Source organism: Vombatus ursinus, unplaced genomic scaffold, assembly GCF_900497805.2.
Source record: "Vombatus ursinus unplaced genomic scaffold, bare-nosed wombat genome assembly UNPS02014932.1, whole genome shotgun sequence".
NCBI lineage: Eukaryota > Metazoa > Chordata > Mammalia > Diprotodontia > Vombatidae > Vombatus > Vombatus ursinus.
Genome location: NW_020954710.1, coordinates 6,794,232 through 6,814,597, shown reverse-complemented (window position 1 = coordinate 6,814,597; position 20,366 = coordinate 6,794,232). Strand labels below are relative to the sequence as shown.

Sequence of the window (20,366 nt, the reverse complement as noted above, 5' to 3'; positions counted from 1 at the left end):
TGGCCGCTCGCACCTTCCCCTCACTTCTCCTGGCTATGCCCTCTGGGGCCAGGTGGAGCAAGGGCACTCTATCCCATGTGACGGACGGCCCTTCGACTAGAGGGCCTGAAGATGACAATCGTGCCCTCCACGTCGTCTCCACAAGGCTCCGGTCTTTCCTGACGACACGACAAATCCCTCGTTTCGTGGCCCACATTATATCTGCATCTCTCTGTTAGGCTGTTCAGCATCACACTATGTGCTAATTGTCCCTGCAATACGCGGCTTCAGGCTGATGGGCGGCCAGTCCACGCTCCTGTGCTCTGCCCTTAACTGTCCTCAGCCTGGAATGTTTCATTCCCTGTCACATGGATTGGGAATGGCTTTCTTCCTTGGCACAATGGAGAGGGGGTTGGCAAAGGCTGGAATTCTGGCTCTGACCTGCTAGCTGTGAGACTCCAGAGAAGCCATGTGATGTCTCTGGGCCCTCAGTTTCCTCAGGTGTAAAATGAGGATACGATTACTTGCCCTGTCTGGCTCATAAGGCTCTTGTGAGGAAGCAGTGTGGCAAGCGGAAATGTGACTTATCTGGAAGGTGCCCTGAGACCTTTCAGCTGCTGGTCCTCAGTCCTAGATGTGAAACTGCATTACCCAAGCTAAGAAGGCCAAATGGAGGCTCTTGTACATTCTTACGGGGCCAGTCTCAGGGCCAGAATGCCGATCTGGAACCACTTTGCCCTCTATTCAGCACATTCTTTGCCTTTTCCTCAGATTGTTTTTCCCTCGAAAGTCTACTTGTGTGTGTGCGTGCGTGTGCGTGTGTGCGCGTGCACACACTGGGTTGCACATTTTTTATTATTAGGTTACAGGTAATTCTTGGGTAAGTGTTGATTAAAGTCAGAGAAGATTAATCTCCTTTCCCGGGGCCCCTGCAATCCTCACTGGGCCTGTCCTCACTGATTTACCCAGGCAGAAATTCAAGCCTGCGACTTTTTTCTGGGGATCACCTTCCTGTTTCTGAGAGGGGACCTGAGTTCCTTCCTTCAAGATAAAGAGAAGAGCATCTCTCCCGCCCAGCCCAGACCCCTGTGGCCAGGCTTAGGCCCTATGCAGCAGGAGCAACATAGCCAAGCTCTGCATGTTAGAAAGCACTCGTGTAAGCGGCGCTGGCCTCCAGTCTGGCTACTTGGGTGAGAGCCTCAGCTACTGCAGTCTGGAGACCTTCTCCTCTCCTTCCTCCCACCGCCCCCCCCCCAACCCAGTAGGCTCTCTCAACTTTCTATGAAGGATGGCAATATAGCCCCAGGAAACCATTTGTGAGCCACTGAATGAGCCCAAAGACCTTCAAGGCTTGGACACATTCTCTGAAGAACAAGGTCAAGAGCTGCCAGTTCTTGGCACCCAAGGTTCCTGCTTTTAGAGTAAGGACTGAGAGAGGCCTGTTATCAGAGTCGGTCCATGTTAGACACACCCTAGGTGTTTTCTGACAAGATGGAGCAGTCTTAGCCATGAGGAGAGACCTTCAGCTGCTGCTCAAACAGACCTCACAGCAGCTGGTGCCCACGTCAGGTAAGGCATGGTAAGACGTCACAGGGCATCCTAAAGTTTTGCTGGGAGGCCTAGAATTTACAGCCCTTGACTTCAGTGAGTGACCTCAATTCTGTATAAGTGGTGGGAGCTTAGGGAGGCAGAAAGAAGCCAGAAGGCAACTGCCCCTCCAAGGAGACTTACCAAACTGTCAGTCAAGAAGCATTTAGTAAGCCCTTACTATGGGCCAGCACTGTGCTAAGTGCTGGGGAAACAGAGAAAGGTAAAAGGCAGTCCCCATTCTCAAGGGGCTCCCAGTCTAACGGGGGAGACAACACGCAAACAACATCTAATGCAGACAGCAGCGTAAAGAAATGCAGCTTTAACTCGAAGTTTCGCTCAGCCTGTCCTGCCTTTCCAAAGTAAGCCTGGCAACACAAAGGAGCCCTGCCTGCTCCCCTACTGTCTTCACAGCAGCCTCGCCTCAGAAGAAACAATCAGAGCGGCTCACTGCCCCTGGCTTTGGGGCCTTCCGGGAAGCAACTGGAGTACCCTGCTCAGCTGCTCTATCCCAGCCTGCCTTTCCATTTCAAAGCTAAAGGGATCCTGGCCTCTGGTCAGCTCTGGGGTTACTAGGTCCCCTCTCCTCCCAGTGGCCCTGCAGAGGGCAGAAGCTGCCACCGTTACTGCCTTAGCCCATGCCCTGACTCCCTCTAAGGCTCCCTGCTTCCACCCTGGGCTCACATTTGACAAGGGCTCCACGGCTGCCTTCCTACAACTCTCTAGGTCTGGTCCCCCCCTAGCAAGGGAGTGGGGACCCAGGGTCCGACTGAGGGCACCCGGGAGGAGAGGGCCAAGAAGGAGGCTGGTCAGGCTGGTTCTCATTCCTTAGGTCAGAGAGCAAGGTTAGGAAAGGATGCTCATGGGGAGGCATTATGGAGGAGAGGCAGCGACGTGCCTGGCGAGGAGGGGGTGGCCCCATTTGCTGAGGTAGCCTGCCACCTAGTGGACAGAGCTCCCACTCCAGGCTGCTCTCTAGGCTGCTTCCTCTGCCCAAATCCATCTGTCTCTTTTCCCTGACCCCCTGCCCCCCAAGCTCCAGTGACTATGCCAACTCGGCAGATACCATGTCTTTGACCCCTAAAGCCCCCTGCACCAGGGCTTTGGGGGAAAACCCAAAGTTTTTTTAAAATCTGACCAAGGGCAGGGGAGAGAAGGGAGGACCTCCCACCATGGCCAGGACAGGCAGAGGGAAGAGACCAGGCCCCTCTTCTCAGCTCCAAAGCCCCAAGTCTTCCAGGAAGGGCAGCCTGCCTCTTGTTTCTTATCCAGAGAAGGGAAACAATGGGGTGCCTGTGTGATTTTCAGATGGCCGGCTGGTGTAAGGGATCCTGTTCCTCCCAGCTCAGTTGCTTGGCGGGGCCTGCCCCCTCTCCACCTCCTGCGCTCAAGAACCCCCAGGCCTCTGGTTTGTTTCCCACTGTCCCACACTTTGGTGCCAGCTATAGGTGACAACAGCCCAGGGGCTCTCAGCAGGCTGCCCTCTCGAGGAGAATTCAGCGAGGCTGGCCGCACAGCTGGGCTGCTGACCTGGCTCATCATGGCACCCGCAAAGCACGGCAGGGCTGGCCTTTGGTCAGCCCAAGGGCACCCATGCAGAGGGGCTACTGTGGCTTACTTCTGCCTGGGAGCAGCTCCCCATTCTGGTAGAAAAGCAGCAGCTACTTAAAGGCACTGGGACCTCCTTTTCCCAGGTCAACAGAGCTGACCTTTGTTCCCACCCATCGGCCCAGCTGGGTGAGACAGAGCTCTGGCCTTTCCCCAGCTCAAATACAGGCTCACTCAGAGCTCCTAGCATATTCTACAGGGAAAAGGGTGGCCTGGGAGGGAAGGTGAAGCCCCCAGGAATTCCAGACCTGGTGGGGCTCTAAGGTTTGGTTTGTGGGCACAGCTTGGCAAATCCAAATGACTGCATGTGACAGAGGATGAAGGCAAAGAAGAGGCTACAGCAAAAAGTGACAACAGCCTGAGCACGACCCCAGCTCTTTTTCCAGGATGGTTCGGCTCCTTTGAGCATCTGCTGAGTGCCCTGTAGCCTGCTCCAAGCTGAAGTGCCTGGCCTGGCTAGTGATGCCCTCAGAGAAAACATACTAGATAAGCCCTGGAGAGGGTGGGAAAGAACTCTGAAGAGTGATCCTTTAGCTGTCCTCTGGAGCCCCTGGCCTCCTGGGCTCTCTCTCCTCCCCCAGCCTCCAACAGTGTGAGCCAGACTGCCCAGGCTTGTCTGCATGAGGTTGCTGCCCAGGCCAATTCAGATTTCTGCTGAGCTGGGCCACATGGATCCCATCACACCCAAGCTTCAGTATTTGTCAACCAGTCCCTGAAAGAGGCAAAGAGCCCCAAGATAGAAGACAGACTACTTGGTCATGGATCTAGGTCAGTCTTACGGAGAAGCTGGAACCCTCCCACAAGCCCCTGGCATTTACCAGCCCTGCCCACCTCGAGCTCAGATGACACAGATAAGCAAATATAAGAATCAGCAGTCCTGGCTCAGAATCCTGAGAACTCTGCCCATGAGGCACAAGAACCATTTTTACTTTGGCCAGAACAAAAGTCAGGGAATGTCTCTATAGTTAGTAATTCCACTATGCCCCCCAAAAGAGGAGAGAACCTGTAGGTCAGCCAAATCAGAGGGCCATGGGCAAACTATGTACAGGACGGGCAGGTCCTAAGGAGGGAGGGAGGAAGACAGGAGAGAATCTCAGACCCCTGGGGCCAGGGAGGCTGTGTCAGCACTTAACTTGTTTGCAGGGCTGAGCCTCTGCTCTCCCCAAACCATGAAGATGTACAGGACATTCAAAATGTCTGCCAGGCCTGGGGGTTAAAGAGGCTGCTCCTTCTCTAAGTCCTCAGAAAACAGTCCTCCTAGGCCAGGCCAGAAAGGCCACCTCAATCCCAGCTTCAAACTGAAGGCAGAGGATGCAGAGACAAAGCCCAAAGCCTTCTCAGATAAACAGGGCTGCAGCACCTAGCTGCACCTAGCATCATAACTGGTCAGAAGAGGGCCCAGTAGCTGACTGCTGATTCACTCAGCTCCCATTCAGGAAAGGGAAGGAAGCTTACTTTGAATGTACATCTATGTGCACATCTCCCTCATGGGATGGAACGAAGTACTTCTTAGGGAAGCACTATGGGCCAACGACCTCTGCTAAGTACTAGGGATACAAACAGGAAACCCACTGCTAAGGCGCAGGGCTCAGGGCCTGGTGGGTTGCAGGCAGAGCAGGCTGGATTCCTGCTCTCCTATCTCTTCTATCCCACTGACAGTCACTGTGGTCGCACACGAGTGTCTCCCCCTCCATCCCATGTAAATGGTCTGTCATTTTCCAAAGGCCCAGGGCCTTCATTATCACAAGAAAGGCCTCGAGAAGAGCCTGCAGTGAAGCCACCGTCTCCCCTGGGCACCATCTTGCTCCCCATGCTCTGCCCCAACTCACCCTGGTCGATGGAGTGCGATGGGAGCTGGCTGAGCTGGGTGCTCACGACCCCCGCATAGGTCCGCAGGAACTCTTCCTCGCTGGCTGTCAGCTGCAAGGGGAAGGGCAGAAAGCATTGTTGCCTGCCAAGGTGCAGGGCCTATCTGTCATCCCCAAACACCAAGGCACGCTCCTCCTCTCTGCTCCTGTCTAGAGCGGCGGCATTCTCTTCTGCAAGTATCCCTCTATCTCGTCCACCTTGACCCTCTCCTGGGCACTGAGCACCCAAGCCCTGCTGGCTGGGGCATTTGGGGAACAAGTCACTGAAGGCTCAGGAAGAAGTCCGTGTGTATGTCTTAAAAATCTTCAGCCCCAAAGCTGGACAAGACCCTGATCCTCGGGGGCAACTAGGTGGCGCAGTGGATAAAGCACTGGCCCTGAAGTCAGGAGGACCTGAGTTCAAATCCAGCCTCAGACCAAACACTTGACACTTACTAGCTGTGTGACCCTGGGCAAGTCACTTAACCCCAATTGCCTAAAAAAAAAAAAAAAAAAAAAGACCCTGATCCTCAACCCATGGCCCCTGGTTGCCACAGGATCAAAAAAAGCCTCCTGGTCCTAAATACCAACCGCTTCTAGAACCCCAAGGGACCCCGGGAGACCTGGGCTGTCTGCTCCCAGCCCAGAGTGCTCCTGACTCAAAAGCCTCATCCCCATTCCTTAGCCACCATCAGGCTCCTTCACAGACATTACCGCCCCATGCCCGAGCCACGCCTGGGGCTCTGAGGCTGCTTCCACGGAAGTAGGAGCCTCTGTACCCCCTCTGTCCCAGGAACTGTCACACGCTTTGTCCCGGAGTGGGGACAAGACGACTTCCCCAGGGACACAGCTCGGCTCACCCACTGGGCACGGCCCATCCCTGCTCCAGGGGGGCAGTGTTTCCCACCCTGGCCCCCCGTCGTTAGCGTGACACAGAACTTACATTGGATCCCATCTTCCTCAGCATGAGCAAGACCCGAACTTTCTGCTGAATGTACATCTCCTCCGGACTCTTCCCGGGAGCTCCCTCACGGTTCATTCCCCTCAGTCCAACTCCAGAGATTCCTGGGGATCAAGCGACAAAGTCCAAGGGTGACGCTGAGAGACACACCTAGAGTTATGGAGCTGGGGCCTGCTGGGGAACTCAGTACTTTCCTCCCTCCCCAAGCCACCTTTTTAACCCCAGAGGGCAGGCTTTGTTAGTAGCTTGACAGCTGGCCTGGAATGCTTGGGAATCTCATTACTGACAGCTTGGAGACAACATCAGGTCCTCTCTTCCTCCCCACTGCCAGCCTTGGCCAGCTGGATTGAGCAGCTATGTCCAGCAGCAGAAGCCAAGGACTGAGAAGGGATATGGAAGAGAGCGCCAAAGACATACCAGCCGCTCTTCTCAACAGTGCCAGGCCGGCCTCCCCAGGAACATTCCCTGAGCCACCCCCCATACAAGCTCTGCTGCAGTCAGTCAGCAGAGGTCCCAGGGTATGGATGACCTCTCTTATCTCTCCTGATTAGGGTGCTGTCTGTGTCCACTCGGCTTCCTCTCTCTGAAAGGGGCAGTGCAGGAAGTGAATGTTTTAAAGGCCCTGGGTTTCCAAACCAAAGCCAAGTACCAGAGCCAGAGAAGGACAAGCTTGTGTGGGTTTTGGGCTCCAGGAGCTGGAGGTTTATCATTGTGGAAAAAGGAATCCACTAAACTTACCCCAACACACACCCCCACACACCCCCACACAGCCATTCAAAGCATAACCAACTCAACATCCCATACACCGTGAGCCACAGCCATATCCTAAAGTCAGTTCTGCTTACTGATTTTCTTTGTCACAGAGGAGCCATGTTGGGGAGAGGTATATCAGGATATGACTGAGGTATGAAAGACAAAAAGAATAATCCTTAAAAAAAAACAACCCAAATGATATTTGGCTCTAAAAATTGAGGCTTATTCCCAAGGCCCAACCAAAATGGACTGACAAGTGGTCCCACTGTTTTCAACAATCCGCACCTAGGCTAGAACAGACAAACAGGGAAAATAGTCTTAAGAGAGTTCTGAACAAATGACAGGAAGATCAAGCAGCAGGAAGTCCTGTCCTCATTAGAAAAATGATTTGGGAAATAGAATAAAGACTTTGGAGGTCTGGCTGTCTTTATATTTGATGCTAGCAGCTAATTTGTCTGTGGGCCAGCAATTGGGGAGGAACTGGCCTCCCTCTCAGTTTCAGTGCCTGGGCTCATAGGATCATAGATTTAGAGTGGGAGGGGGTCCCAGAGGCCATTTACTCCAACCCCATCATTTTATGCTAGAGATTATCCCACTCCAATTTCAAAATGGATGTCAGCGATCTTTGAGAGTAATCCTAATGGAAGAGGTCTCTCTAGGACTGGAAAAGGGCAAATGTTATACTGATTTCCAAAGTAGGAAGACAGTAAATAGCATTAGCAAACTATAGGTCCATGGGCTTGATTTCAGTCCTGAAAAATTCACATTGTAAAAGGGATGGTTGGTAAACATCTAGAAAAGGAAGCAATGATCCCAAAGAGCAGCTGGCACGGCTCCAAAAACAGGTCATGCCAAACTGATATCATTTCTTTTTTTGACAAGGTTACTATGCTGGGAGATGGGGGAAATGTTGCAGATAGTCTATATGTTAGCAAAGCATTTGACAAATTATCTTATTCTTGTCGACAAAATAGCCAAATATGGGGCTAGAGGATCATATAATTAATTGGATTCAGAAATGGTCAAGTGGCCAAGCCCAAAGAGATGGTCATTAACTATGCTGATGATCCTCAAATATACCTGTTCGGTCCCAAACTCTCTGCTGACCTCCACTCTCACATCTCCAAGTGCCTTTCGGTCATCTGAAACTGGTTGTCTAGCAGACCTCTTAAAGTCAATATGTCCAAAACCAAACTCATCATCCTACCTTCTCTATTACCGTAGAGGGCATCACCATCCTTCCACTCTCTCAGGCTCACCACCTAGGAGTCGTCCTGGACGTCTCTCTATCTCTCCGTTTCTCCGTCTCTCCCTCTCTCTCACCACCATGTTGAAGCTGTTGCCAAGGCCTGCCAATTTCACATTTGCAACACCTCTCACATGCGCCCCCTTCTCTCCTCTGACACTGTCATCTGTCTGGAGCAGACCCTCCTTACTTGCACACATGGATTATTGCAATCACCTACTGGTGGGTCTACCTGCCTCAACTCTCTCCCCACTCCAATCTACCTTCCATTCAGCCACTAATGCATAGGTCCAACTATACCACCTCTATATTCAAACAACCCCAATGGCTTCCTATCTCCTCCAGGACCTAATACAAAAACCTCTCCTTGGTATCTTTTAAAGCCCTTCCTACCTTTCCAGTCTTCTCATAGCTTACTCCCCGACATATACTTTTTGACCCAATAACACTGGCCTCCTCTCAGCTCTGGGCATTTTCTCTGGCTGTATCTCAAATCTGGAGCGCTCTCCCTTCTCCACTCTGTCTCCTGACCTCCCTGGCTTCCTTCTGGTCCCAATCAAATTCTATTTTCTTTAGGAAGCCTTTCCCAACCCCTCTTAATTCCAGTGCCTTCCCTCAGTTAGTTATTTCCTATTTATCCTATATATAGCTTGCTTTGTCTATATTTGTCTGCATTATAAGATTATAAGCTTCTTGGGGACAGAGGCTGTCTTTTGCCTTTTTGTACCCTCAGCTCCTGGCATACAGTAGGTACTTCATGCTTACTGATTGATCTGATGTCAACTTGCACAGAGAAGGTCTCTAAGGCAGGGTCCCAGGAGTCAGCTCTAGACCATTTTAAGTAATGCCTTGGATGATGGCCCAGAAGCCCATTTATAAAACTTGCAGATGACACAAAACTCAGAGGGATGGTTGCTAACACATCAGCAAAGAAAGAGCCCAAAAAGACTGGACGGGACAGACTGGAGCCCTGAGCTGAATCTAGTAAACTGACATTTAATGGGGATAAAAGGGTAGCCCCGTTCTTGGGTTCCAAATACCACACTCATCATTTCAAAAGCGGGAGGCTGTGGATTGTCTGAAAAAGATCTGGCTCCACGTGAGTCGGCGACATGATAAAGCCCTCCGGAAAGCTAATGCCCTCTCGTGCTGTCTCACAAGGCAGTTGATCTGGGGCTAGAGAAGAGACAGCTTATCTGTACTCTGCCCTCGAAGACTACCTGAGGAGCTCTTAGAGCCATACTTTAGGGAAGACAATGATAACCTGGCATGGCCAGTAGCAGAGTGACGAGTCTGGGACCAATCATGTCATGAGGATCAAATGGAGAACTGAGCATGTTTAACCTAGAAAAGAAAAGACTCGGGGCGGGGGGGGGGGGGGACAGAGACGGACAGAGAGCCATCTTCAAGTGTGTGAAGGGCTATCATATGGGACCTTCTGCTCAGCCCCGGGGGCAGGACCAGGAACAACGGAAGAAGCTGCCATGAGGCACCTAACAACTGAAGCTGTCCCAGAGTGGAAAGGCTGCCTCTCGAGGTACGGGTCCTCTTCCTTCAAGGTCTTCAAGGGGAGGCCAGCTGACCGGGTAGCAGGGATCTTTTTTTCAGGCCTGGCTTGGACCAGATGGACTCCAAGGTCCCTTCTGAGGCTATGATCATGTCGAAGGGTCAGGGACTGCCCCAGGGGAGCCCTTTACAAAGAAGCGAGGCCTACACTCGCTTGGGCATGGATCTCCTCACCACTTCTTGCCCATCTAGTCCTGAGGCTCTTGGCTCCTCACTGCTCCACCCTCTGCCTTCCCTTCACCTTGCATCTGGAAGGGAAAGGGCCCTGTGCAGCCTTCTTAGCAAGTGGCAAAGCAGAACATTCCTCCTAAAAAGTCTTCCTGTGGGAGGAGACCACAAGTGCCATGTAGGCTGGGGGAAAGCACGCCCAGGTTAGAGAAGGTTTGGTGAGAAGGCTGCAGGAGACTTTCTAACACAGCTCCAGCCAGAAAGTTCAGAGACAGGTGAAAGGATGACCTGCCACTTTGGTGCTTGATGTCCTGATCTCCCAGGCCTTTTATTAAATATGCTAGTGCATTAATACCTACACTACAAGGCAATGACAGGCTTGGGCCACACTCAGCTCTTTTATGTAAAATCTGCAGCTCTTTGGCTCTGAATTAAAACATTAAATTGAATCAGTCTCTAGGAGGCTTAAAATGGTCACGTGTGGCTCTTTTGGTTAGTAGTGGCTGCAAAGATGGCTCCAAGGCCACTGAAGCTTAAAACATCTTAAAGACCAGTGCTTCCATGTGCCCCTCAAATGTCAGTACGTAGGTAGATAGGCAGAGCACTGATTAAGCCCACACTATACACCAAGACACCACACTAAGTGTTGGGGATACAAGAAGGAGCATATAGCTGGGGGGGAGGGGGGAGTTTGGACTGCTGCCCATTGTCCAATACTTCTCTATAGCAACAGGAAAGCAGTTTAAGAAGGGGATTGAAAAAAATTGGAAATGGCCAGAAGAGGGCAGTAACCAAGATGGGGGAAAAGCCTCTAGATCATGCCACAGGAGGATTAGCTTAAAAAAAAACTGAACATGTTTAGCCTGAAAAGATGAATTATGGATGACATAAAAGCTGCTGCCATGTGGAAGAGGAATGGATTGGTTCTGGGAGGGAAGCTTCAAAAGCAAATACAGGACTGAAGTCAGGAAAAACTTCCTAATACTTAAAGCTGTCCCCAAACGGGACAGGCTGCCTTGGAAGGCCGTGCTGACCCATTCCGTGGAGGCCCAGGGCAAAGGCTGGACGAGTTCTTTAGGGGGAGCTGCAAGGAGGCTTCTTTTGCTGGTAGAGGAGGCAGTGGACAGCCTCCAAGGGAAGGCCTTTCCAATCCGGCCTCCTCCAAACCCCAGCTCTGCTTTCTCCAAGAATCTCATGCCATCAGCCATTCTGCATATGCTAAGCAGACCCCAGAAATGCTCAGGAATAATTGGCCCCCAAGCAGACAGGAGTTTGAGGAGTTCACAATTTCTTTTCTTTTTTCTTTTGCTAAAATTTAACTTTTATTTTTGTTACATTTTAAGTTCCAAATTGTCTCCCACCCCACCCTGCACTAGAAAAGGCCACCCCTCCCTCCCTCCCACCACACACACACACACACACACGTATCTATGTACATATAAAACCATACTCTATCAGTTCTTTTTCTGGAGGTGGGTAACATCTTCCTTCATAGGTTCTTTGTAGTTGATCTGAGTATTTATAATAGTCAGAATAACTTAGGCATTCATATTTATTCTTCGAACAATATTGTTGTTACTGTATACAACATTCTCTTGGTTTTGTGCATTCCTTCATTATTTCTCGAAGGTCTTTCCACGTTTTTCTAAAATCAGTCAGCTCGTCATTTCTTATAGCACAGCAGGATTCCATCACAATCATATGCTACAATTTGTTTAGCCATTCCCCAATAGGTGGGCATCCCTGAAATTTCCAGCTCTTTGTTACCACAAACACAGCTGCTATCAATATTTTAGAACATACAGGTTCTTTTCCTTTCTCCCCATCACCTTGGGAAACAGACCTAGTAGTGGTATTGCTGGGTTAAAGGATATAAACAGTTTTATAACTCTTTGGGCATAATTCCAGACTGGTCTCCAAAACGGTTGGATCAGTTCACAATTCCACCAATAGTGTTAGTGTCCCAATTTTTCCACATTCCCTCCAACATTTACCACTTTCCCCTTCTATTATTTTAGCCAATCTGATAGGTGGGAGGTGATATTTCAAAGATGTTTTCATTTGCATTTCTCTAATCAAAAATCATTTAGAGCATTTTGTCACATGTCTATATATAGCTTTGATTTCTTCATCGAAAAAGTGCCTGTTCATATCTTTTGACCATTTATTAGAGAATTACTCCTATTCTTATAAATTTGACAAAGCTCTCTATATGTTTGAGATATGAGACCTTTATCTAACAAACTGTCTACAAAATTCCCCCCCCCCCCAGTTTTCTGCTTTCTTTCCAATCTTGGCTACACTGATTTTATTTGTACAAAACCTTTTTAATTTAATGTAATCAAAATATCCATTTTATACCTCACAATGCTCTCTATCTCTTGTTTATTCATAAATTATTCTCCTATTTATAAGTCTGATAGGTAATAGGTTCAAGGTAGTTTGTCATTTCAAACCGACCCAAAACCAAGTTTTGACGTTGGTTTCTTCAAACACAGAACAGAGTATGAGTGCTGGCCACTAGGTGTCAGGCTGACCAAAGCACCAGAGGGTCAGCACCCAGGTTTTGCTGGGAAAGTGCTGTAAGGAGGGGTTGCATGGAGAGCAAGCTCCTAGAAGGTTCCACTTCTGACCCAGATGAGCTGTTCCTTTGACCCAAAGGTAAACCACCTTCAGGAAAACAAACCACATCAAGCTCCTCCCTTTTTCTTTTCTTTTTTTTTTTTAATGTCATTTCCGCTCTGCTTCCCATGTGGGGTTCAAAGTGAAAAGTAGTTTATGTAGAGGGCACCAAAAGATCATTCTAAGATCTATTTAACATGGACAGTGATGTCACTACAGGGACAGAAGTCTGATTTATTAGACAGCTACTAAGCACAACAGCTCCTGGATGGCTCTGTTCAGCTGTGTCCGACTCTTCAGGACCCCATGGACCATACTGCACACCAATATTGTCTGTGGGGTTCCCCTGGCGAAGATGCTGGGGTAGTTTGCCATTTCCTTCTCCAGTGGATTAGGGCAAATAAAGGCTAAGTGATTTGCCCAGGGTCACACAACTGGTAAGCATCTGAGACTGGCTTTGAACTCAGGTCTTCCTAACTTGAGATCCAGTGCCCTACCCACTGAACCACCTAGTCAGGAAGACCTGAGTTCAAATCCTGCCCTAGCCACTTACTGGCTGGTGATACCAGACAAGTCACTTAGTCTTCCTGTGCCTCAGTTTCTTCATCTGTAAAATGAGGACGGCTGGACTCAATCATTTCTAAGACCTCTTCTGGCTCTACATCTGTGTTCCTATGATTTTAAAGGCCAATATTATTTGCCTTTTCTTTCTCTTTCTGTTGCCCTCATCACTTTCACAAGGATCTTCAATTCTACATGCTATAATTATAGAAGTAATTATAGACCCAAGCCTAACAAAAAAACATCAGGGACTGCTCCCTGTCTCACCTATTTCCATCAAAACGAGCACTTGGGGTTTAGCTTAGCTAGCATTTATACAGCGCTTTAAGGGCGGCAAAGCTCTTTCCACATGTTATCTGGACTTGACCCTCACTTGAGCAGTAGGTCTATTATTAACCTTATGTTACAGATAAGGAAACTGAGGTAGACAGAGGTGAAGTAACTTGCCCAGGGTCACACAGCTGGAGTCTGAGGCAAGATCTGAACTTGAGGGCTACCTGACTCTAACCACTGGACTACCCAGCTAGAGCTGAAGTCAGGCTACCACACAGTTAACTGTGTTTCCTTTGGAGAAACTGTTTAATTTGCTAAGAATTTGCTTCCTATAAGCAAAAAAAAAAAAAAAAAAAACTTCATTCTTCTCAATATTTGGTCTGTATTTTAGCATTCCTAAGCTTCATTCTGCATTTCTGGGTTCTTCCCATCCTTGACTCCAAAAAGAAGGTCATCTTCACTCAGAGGGTAGAAAGACCAACTGAAAGAGGGCAGGAAGGCTTGGGGGTCAGAGTCCTGGACTTGGGCAGAAAGACCCAGGTTCATATTTGGTGCTATCTGCTTACTCCCTGTGGCTGTGGGCAATTAATCTCTCTGAGCCTCAGTTTCCCCATCTGTAAAATAGGGATAACAACTGCAATAATAATAGTAATGAGTATTTATATAGCACTTTGCAAAATGCTTTACAAATACCACCCCACAGGTTGTATTGAGGCTCAAATGTGATAATATACTCAAGTTCTTTGAAAATTCATTATTAAATGGATGGGGATTTGGTTTAAAGGCACTGCTTTTTTCTCTCTTTCATTCCAATCCATATGGCTTTTAAAAATGACATCATAGATACCCAGCCAGAAGAGTAGACAGAGCCATGAGTGTGATAGCAAGTGAACAAGTCAAAAAAGAACAAGTCAGATTGAGTCTTTACCAAGTATGCCTCAGGGTCACTGGCGGATTGGTCAGGCAGCCTATGGAATTTTAGTTGCCATTCAGACCAAGGTCATATTAGCAACTCTAATTCCCCCCCCACCAAAAGGTGCCAAGAATTGGTAACTATTTCCTTAGGTTAAAGTTCCGTGACTGTAGCTTGATGACTTGCACTTATCATTCAGTCTTTTGTTTTCAGTTGGGGGGAGATTAGGAAAGGTTTCATCAGAAGGTAGCACTGGAGCCGAGTTCTGAAGGAGACAAGGGATCCTAAGGCATGGAAGAGAGGAGGGAATGCATCCCAGACATGAGGGACAGTCAGTGCAAAGGCACTGGGATGGGAAATGGAGCCTCATGTTTGAGGAACAGCAAGAAGGCCAGTCTGGCTAGACTTCAGAACACAGAAAAGGATACCAGTGTGTGACAAGGCTGGAAAGCTAGGCTGGGCCCTGGACATAAAAAACTTTAAAAGCCAAAAAGAGCAGGTTATATTTGATCCTGAGGGCAGGAGAAGCCATTGAGTTTACTGAGTAGAGGAGGGAGAGACAGGGGCAGACCTGCAGTTTGCTACAGTTTAGGAAAATTACTCTGGCAATCTTGTAGAGAATGGGTTGGAGTAGAAAGACACTTTAAGCACAGAGACCAATTAGAAGGCTATTGTAATAGACCGGTCAAGAGAGAATGCAGGCCTGACCTAGTGGGAGGCCTGTGAAAGTAGAAAGGAGATGAATATGGAAGATGTTGTTGAGAAAGAAACAATGAGATTTGGATAAATAGGGTGAAAAAGTTGAGGAAGGAAAGAAAAAAAGAAACAAGCATTCATTAAGTACCAACCAGGTGCCAGGAACCAGGCTAAGTGCTTTATAGAAATTATCTCATTTTATCCTCACAACTCTAGAAGGTAAATGCTATTATCATCCCTGTTTTACAGATGAAAAAACTGAGGCAGTCAAATGTTAAGCAATTTACCCAGGGTCACACAGCTAGGAAATACCTGAAGCCAGTGAACTCAGGTCTTCCTGACTTTAGGCCCAGCTCTCTACCTACTGTGCCACCTACCTACCTAGGTAGAAGATATCCTATCTGCCCACTGAGGATATCCCTCATTTTGAACTAGGGTGACTGGCAGGATGGTGGTATCCTTGACAGAAAACAGGACCTTCAGAGAAGACGACTTGGGGGGAAAAGAATGAGACTCAGAGAGGTCCAGTGACCTGCCCAGGGTCTCAGAGCTAGGCAGGTACAGAGCCAGGACTGGAACCCAGGTGTCTTGTCTCCCCGAACCCAGGGATCCTTCAGTATACTGCACCCAGGGCATCGACAGATTGATCTCGGGTAAGAAGGCTACTTGCTGAGAGTTCTCTGTACTCTCCAAAGGTTAGCTGGCCATTTTCCCTTTGGATCTCAGAAATGTCATCCATTTGGAGACAAAGACTACAAGGCTGACCTTTCTTCTGCAGCCTCAACTAGCCATGAATATAAATGTACTGTTTTTACTAGGTTATCTTAATTTACCTACTGGAAGTTCATTTTTTTTTTTAAATCATAAATAGGCACACTGATGAATACATCCATGACACAGAATGCGTTCTTGGGTTTGCTTGGAACTATTTCAGGCAAAGTCCAACAACAAGGTGATTCTTTCAGAAAAAATATGCCACCGTAGCCTAAGAAATCTCTGCAGTTGTCTCAACACATTATAGCTTTCACCTTAAAAACCTAACAGAATTGAGATGATATCTTTAAAAAAATAAGAATTATAGATTAAGGTGAGAAACAAAAATAATGTCATTTAACCTTGCTTGCATTGACATTCCCACCCTCCAGGGCTCACCTCTATCACAGGCCTCTTACCTGCTTTTGGAAATCAACTTCAGCCAGATGGATGCTTAGTTGTGATCAGGAGAATCACAGGCTGGGAGAAAAGGAGGTGCTGCCCTGTGGAAAAATATAACGCGATCACACACAGGGGAAGAAGGGTGGGAAAGAGGGTGGCACCCTCTGCCAGCTTCAAATCCTGAGAAAGCTCTGGCTCCTCATCCCTCACAGTGCTTTCAGAAAGCTAGGAACAGCTGGCTCCCCCACAGGTCCAGAAATACCTGTGTTTCTGGCAAGCCCAAAGGAACCAGCACCTGGGGGGAAGAGGACAGTGAAGGCGGTAATGCTTACTTGGCATTTCCGGCTGAATCAGGTCAGCCAGCCTGATATCATACACCCAGCCCAGCAGAGGCTCAGGCCCAGAGTGAATCACTCTAGGCCAGCTGACTGACAGACTCCCAGGTTAGAGAAGGTTTGGTTCCACCCCACACTTGTCCAAACCCAAACACAAGCAAACAAAAGAAGCTGGGAATCAGTACTTAATCTTTCTGTGTGCTTAGGTATGGTATCCATGTAATTTTATCCATACATACATTGCACGATTTACATGTAAAACATCCTTGCTGCAAGATTTGCAAAACCTACCAGCCAGGCCAAATTTCTGCTAGCCCATCAAAATCTCTACTTGCTCATTAACCCGCCCAAACCTAATCATGATAAAGAAAGTTTTCTAAATGCACCTCCCTTTCCCATCTTTGTATAGGTGGGGGATTAAGGCTGGGAATCAGTACTTAATCATCAGCGTGCTTATGTATCATATCTATGTAACTTTATCTACACATGCATCACACAGTTTACATATAAAACACCCTTGCTGTAAGATTTGCAAAACCTACCAGCCAGGCCAAATTTCTGCTAGCCCATCAAAATTTCTACCTGCCCAAACCTAATCATGATAAAGAAAGTTTTTGAAATGCACTTCCCTTTCCCTTCTTTGTGCAGGTGGGGGATTAGGGGTATGGAATAGTGCGCACACTTTCAGACTCATGTTGACTCTTAGGTTGGTTTTGTTGAACGGCTTTTCCTGTTGTTGATATTTTGTTACAAGAAGAGCTCTTTGGATATGGGAGGGAAGAGGGACAAGATCAGAAATTAAGGTGACATAAAGGCCAAAGAGAGTAATAAAGTTTTTTTAAAAAAAAGTAACATTTTCTGCCTGTCATGTATACTCCCTGCCTTCTCTCACCTTTCTAAAGAAACCTAAAGGCAGTACAGGATCGCAGAACCATAAACTGGGGCTGCAGGGGCCCTTAGAAGTCATCTACTCCAACCCCCTCATTTTACAGATGAGGAAACCAAGGCCCAAAGCAGTGAAGTGACTTGGTCATGGTTACACAACTAGTAAAAGCCAGAGTCAAGATCTGAACATAGGTCCTTCTGATTCCAGGCCAGCACCCTAACCACTGTGCTCCTGCTCGTACTATGTCAACAACTACTGATTTAAAAAAAAAAAAAAGAGGCAGCTAGGTGGCGCAGTGGATAGAGCACCGGCCCTGAAATCAGGAGGACCTGAGTTCAAATACGGCCTCAGACCAAACACTTGACACTTACTAGCTGTGTGACCCTGGGCAAGTCACGTAACCCCAATTGCCCCCCCCAAAAAAACAAAAACAAAAAAACCAAACAACAAAAACCTATGTGCCAGGAACCACACAGAGGTATAGCTAGCCAGTCTATATTCTCCCCTGGGCAATTTGGGGGGAGGGGCAGACCACTAAAATACATGGAGAGTGGGACAAGATTAGGGTCCCTGCTCCTCCACTATTCTTTCTTTCATCCTACCATGTCAGGAAAAACAGAGAGAGGAAGCAAGGGATTTTTGGTCGACCTGTCCCATCTTCTAAATGGGAGTCACTGTCCAGGAGTGGAATTCTCATCTTCACATGTAGGTACTATGGGCAAGGCACCAGCCTTGGTCTATGCAGCATGCATCTGCACAAAAGGCTGGCTCTGCTCAAGTCTGCTACCAATGGCTAAGAAAGATGCTCTGTCTTGAGGAGGTGGAGTGATGTCCAGGGGTGGGGAACCTGTGGCCTCGAGGCCACATGTGGCCTCCTAGATCCTTAGGTGCAGCGATTTATTCTGTAAAATTTGGGTTTAGTCAAAAGGCCGAACCTAAGGATCTAGAAGGCCACGTGTGGCCTCGAGGCCACAGGTTCCCCACCCCTGATCGAGACCTTCCCTAAGGTAAATCCCACTCTTCCTTCTCCCTGCACATTCTGTTTAATGAGTTCTCATGCTGCAGAGCCCTGCGACGAGGCCTGACCCCACAATTGATTCCTCACCAGCAGCATCAAACACGCCACTTTCGGGACAGCCCCATGGATGATGACAACTAACTGCTCTTTTTACTCCCTTCGATGTCAAAGCTCTAAAATCCCAAAGAACCCTGGGGAATCTGCCCCACCTCAAACCCCTGAATCTTTCTGAGGTTAAAAGAATTAGTCGTCTTCTACTTCTGAAGAGCCTTAATTTCTGCCAACATAACCGATTATCCTCTCCTGTTCATGTGGCTCAAAACCTAAGAACCCAAAAGACACACCTGCATTTACGACAGAAGAAATGAATGAATTTGTCCATGTTTCTCAAGGCCCCTGGCCTCTTTTTTCCCTTGTCTCAATCCATCAGGTCGATGTCTCTTGTCTATCCTCACCCAAATTTAAAGAGAAGGAAACTGACACTGGCCAGGAAAGTCTTCCAAAACTGGGGGGGAAAGGAAGAGAAGGAAGCTAAGGAATAATCCTGGGACATTTCTGCTTCTGGTTCCTGTTGAATGGTGACTGAGTATATACAAACTAAACCGTTCTAACTAGGGGCTGGCCCCCTTAGATACTGGCCCTTGGTTCACTTTTACTTCTCCAGTGATCCAGAGACCCACCCAGGCCATCTCACCACCTGCCTACCACCACTGACCTGCTCCTTCTCGCCTGGACCAGCACAAAACTGGGGCCTGGATCTCCATTCTGGGATCTTCTGGAATCCAGGCCTCAGTCATTCAGGAAGCCAAGTCACTCATTTATTAGGGCCCTTACTCCAGATGATTAGAGAATGAGCATATACAAAGCAGGCCATTTAGCCCAGGTTACACTCCCTCTCTTGGTCACTTTTTCCCCTATAGGTATTTCCTTCCCTATGAGAACATACTCGTTAATCTTTACATTCCCAATGCTTAGCATAGCACCTGGCACTTTATAAGCACTTAATGCATTTTTTTAATTCATTCTATATAAATTCATTAAAATATTTATTGAATATCTTTTCTGAGCATTTAACATGTTACTTGACATTATGAGAGGTACAAGTAATTTCTTTGCAATCAAAGAAATAACCATCTTGATGGAGAGACAAGACACACATGTGAAAGTTATGTATATATCATCTTATATTCTTTATGTGCTAAAATGAGCGTAGCAGGCATTCTAAAGAGGGAACAATAAATACAGATGGAAATTTTAGGAGTAAGCCTCCTGGTGAAAGCGGGACTTGACCTGAACCTTGAAGGAAAAGAAGAAGTGTAATAGTTGATAAAGAAAGGTCAAGAAGGAGATGGTCAACAGTTGTCAAATGCTCTAAAAAGAGGAAAATGAAGGCTGAAAAGAGATCCTGGGATGTGATGAGGATGATGGTGATTATCTGAAAAAGAGCTTCTGTAGAGAGGTGGGACAATGCTAGGCTGCAGAGGGTTGGGGTGGAATTAGTGCTGGGGAATAGAGGCAGTTCTTTACACATACACAGCTTGTCTGTGTGGTGCAGGCACCCTCTGTGTCAACTGTCCTAAGTCCAAATGCACCAATCAGCAGGGATGCCCAGAGTGGGGCTACTAGGATCACTCATCTCTTCCCCCATGATCATCACTTGGTAACAGCCCAGCCAGATTCAATTGGCCTTTAAAAAGGAGGATAAAGATCCCCCTAAAATCTGTGGCAGGCTCTCTCAACATTATATAACAGAATCAAGAGGAAAGTGGGATCGGATAAACGGGGTGACTCGCAGCTTCTGAACGTCTCTTTGCTAGAGTCCTCAAGATGTCCCCCTTTGGTGGAGCCCAGGTCTAAATCTGGACCCAGCCTGTCCACGCCTCCTGATGCAGACACCACTATCAGGTCTTCAGGGGAGGCTGCTAGGACGATATGGGAAGTCCAAAATTCTCTAGACTTTCTGAAGCTTGCAGGGCCCTCCTCAGATCAAGTTCAAGGCTCTCCCCCCCCCCCCCCCCCGCAGTTCTTTCTTGGGTGTTTGGCTAGAACCCTCATTTCTCGCTCACTGATCCACGAGTTTACATAGGCCCAGAAAGCATGACCAAATCCCTCAGTCAATCTAAATAGTCCTCTTGGCACAGAAAGGGAGGTGTCCAGGCTAAGTTCCCACTTAGCGAGCAGTCAGGTGCACC

The 20,366-nt window shown here is 48.1% G+C and overlaps 1 protein-coding gene across 2 annotated transcripts in view; it reads right to left on the bottom strand.

The window, feature by feature from the left end:
- The window catches only part of CTNNBIP1 (catenin beta interacting protein 1), a 55,305-nt gene that overhangs the window by 16,507 nt on the left and 18,432 nt on the right, over window positions 1-20,366 (bottom strand). Inside the window, exons 2-4 of one of the 2 annotated variants that reach the window (XM_027843794.1) lie at window positions 15,953-16,036; window positions 5,965-6,086; window positions 5,004-5,094 (exon numbers count right to left, since the gene is read on the bottom strand). In XM_027843794.1, coding sequence (XP_027699595.1) covers window positions 5,004-5,094; window positions 5,965-6,060 — 187 coding nt within the window. In that variant the 5' untranslated portion in view covers window positions 6,061-6,086; window positions 15,953-16,036. Of the gene's footprint in view, window positions 1-5,003; window positions 5,095-5,964; window positions 6,087-15,952; window positions 16,173-20,366 lie in introns of those variants that run through there. The other variant, XM_027843793.1, reaches the window with a different exon arrangement.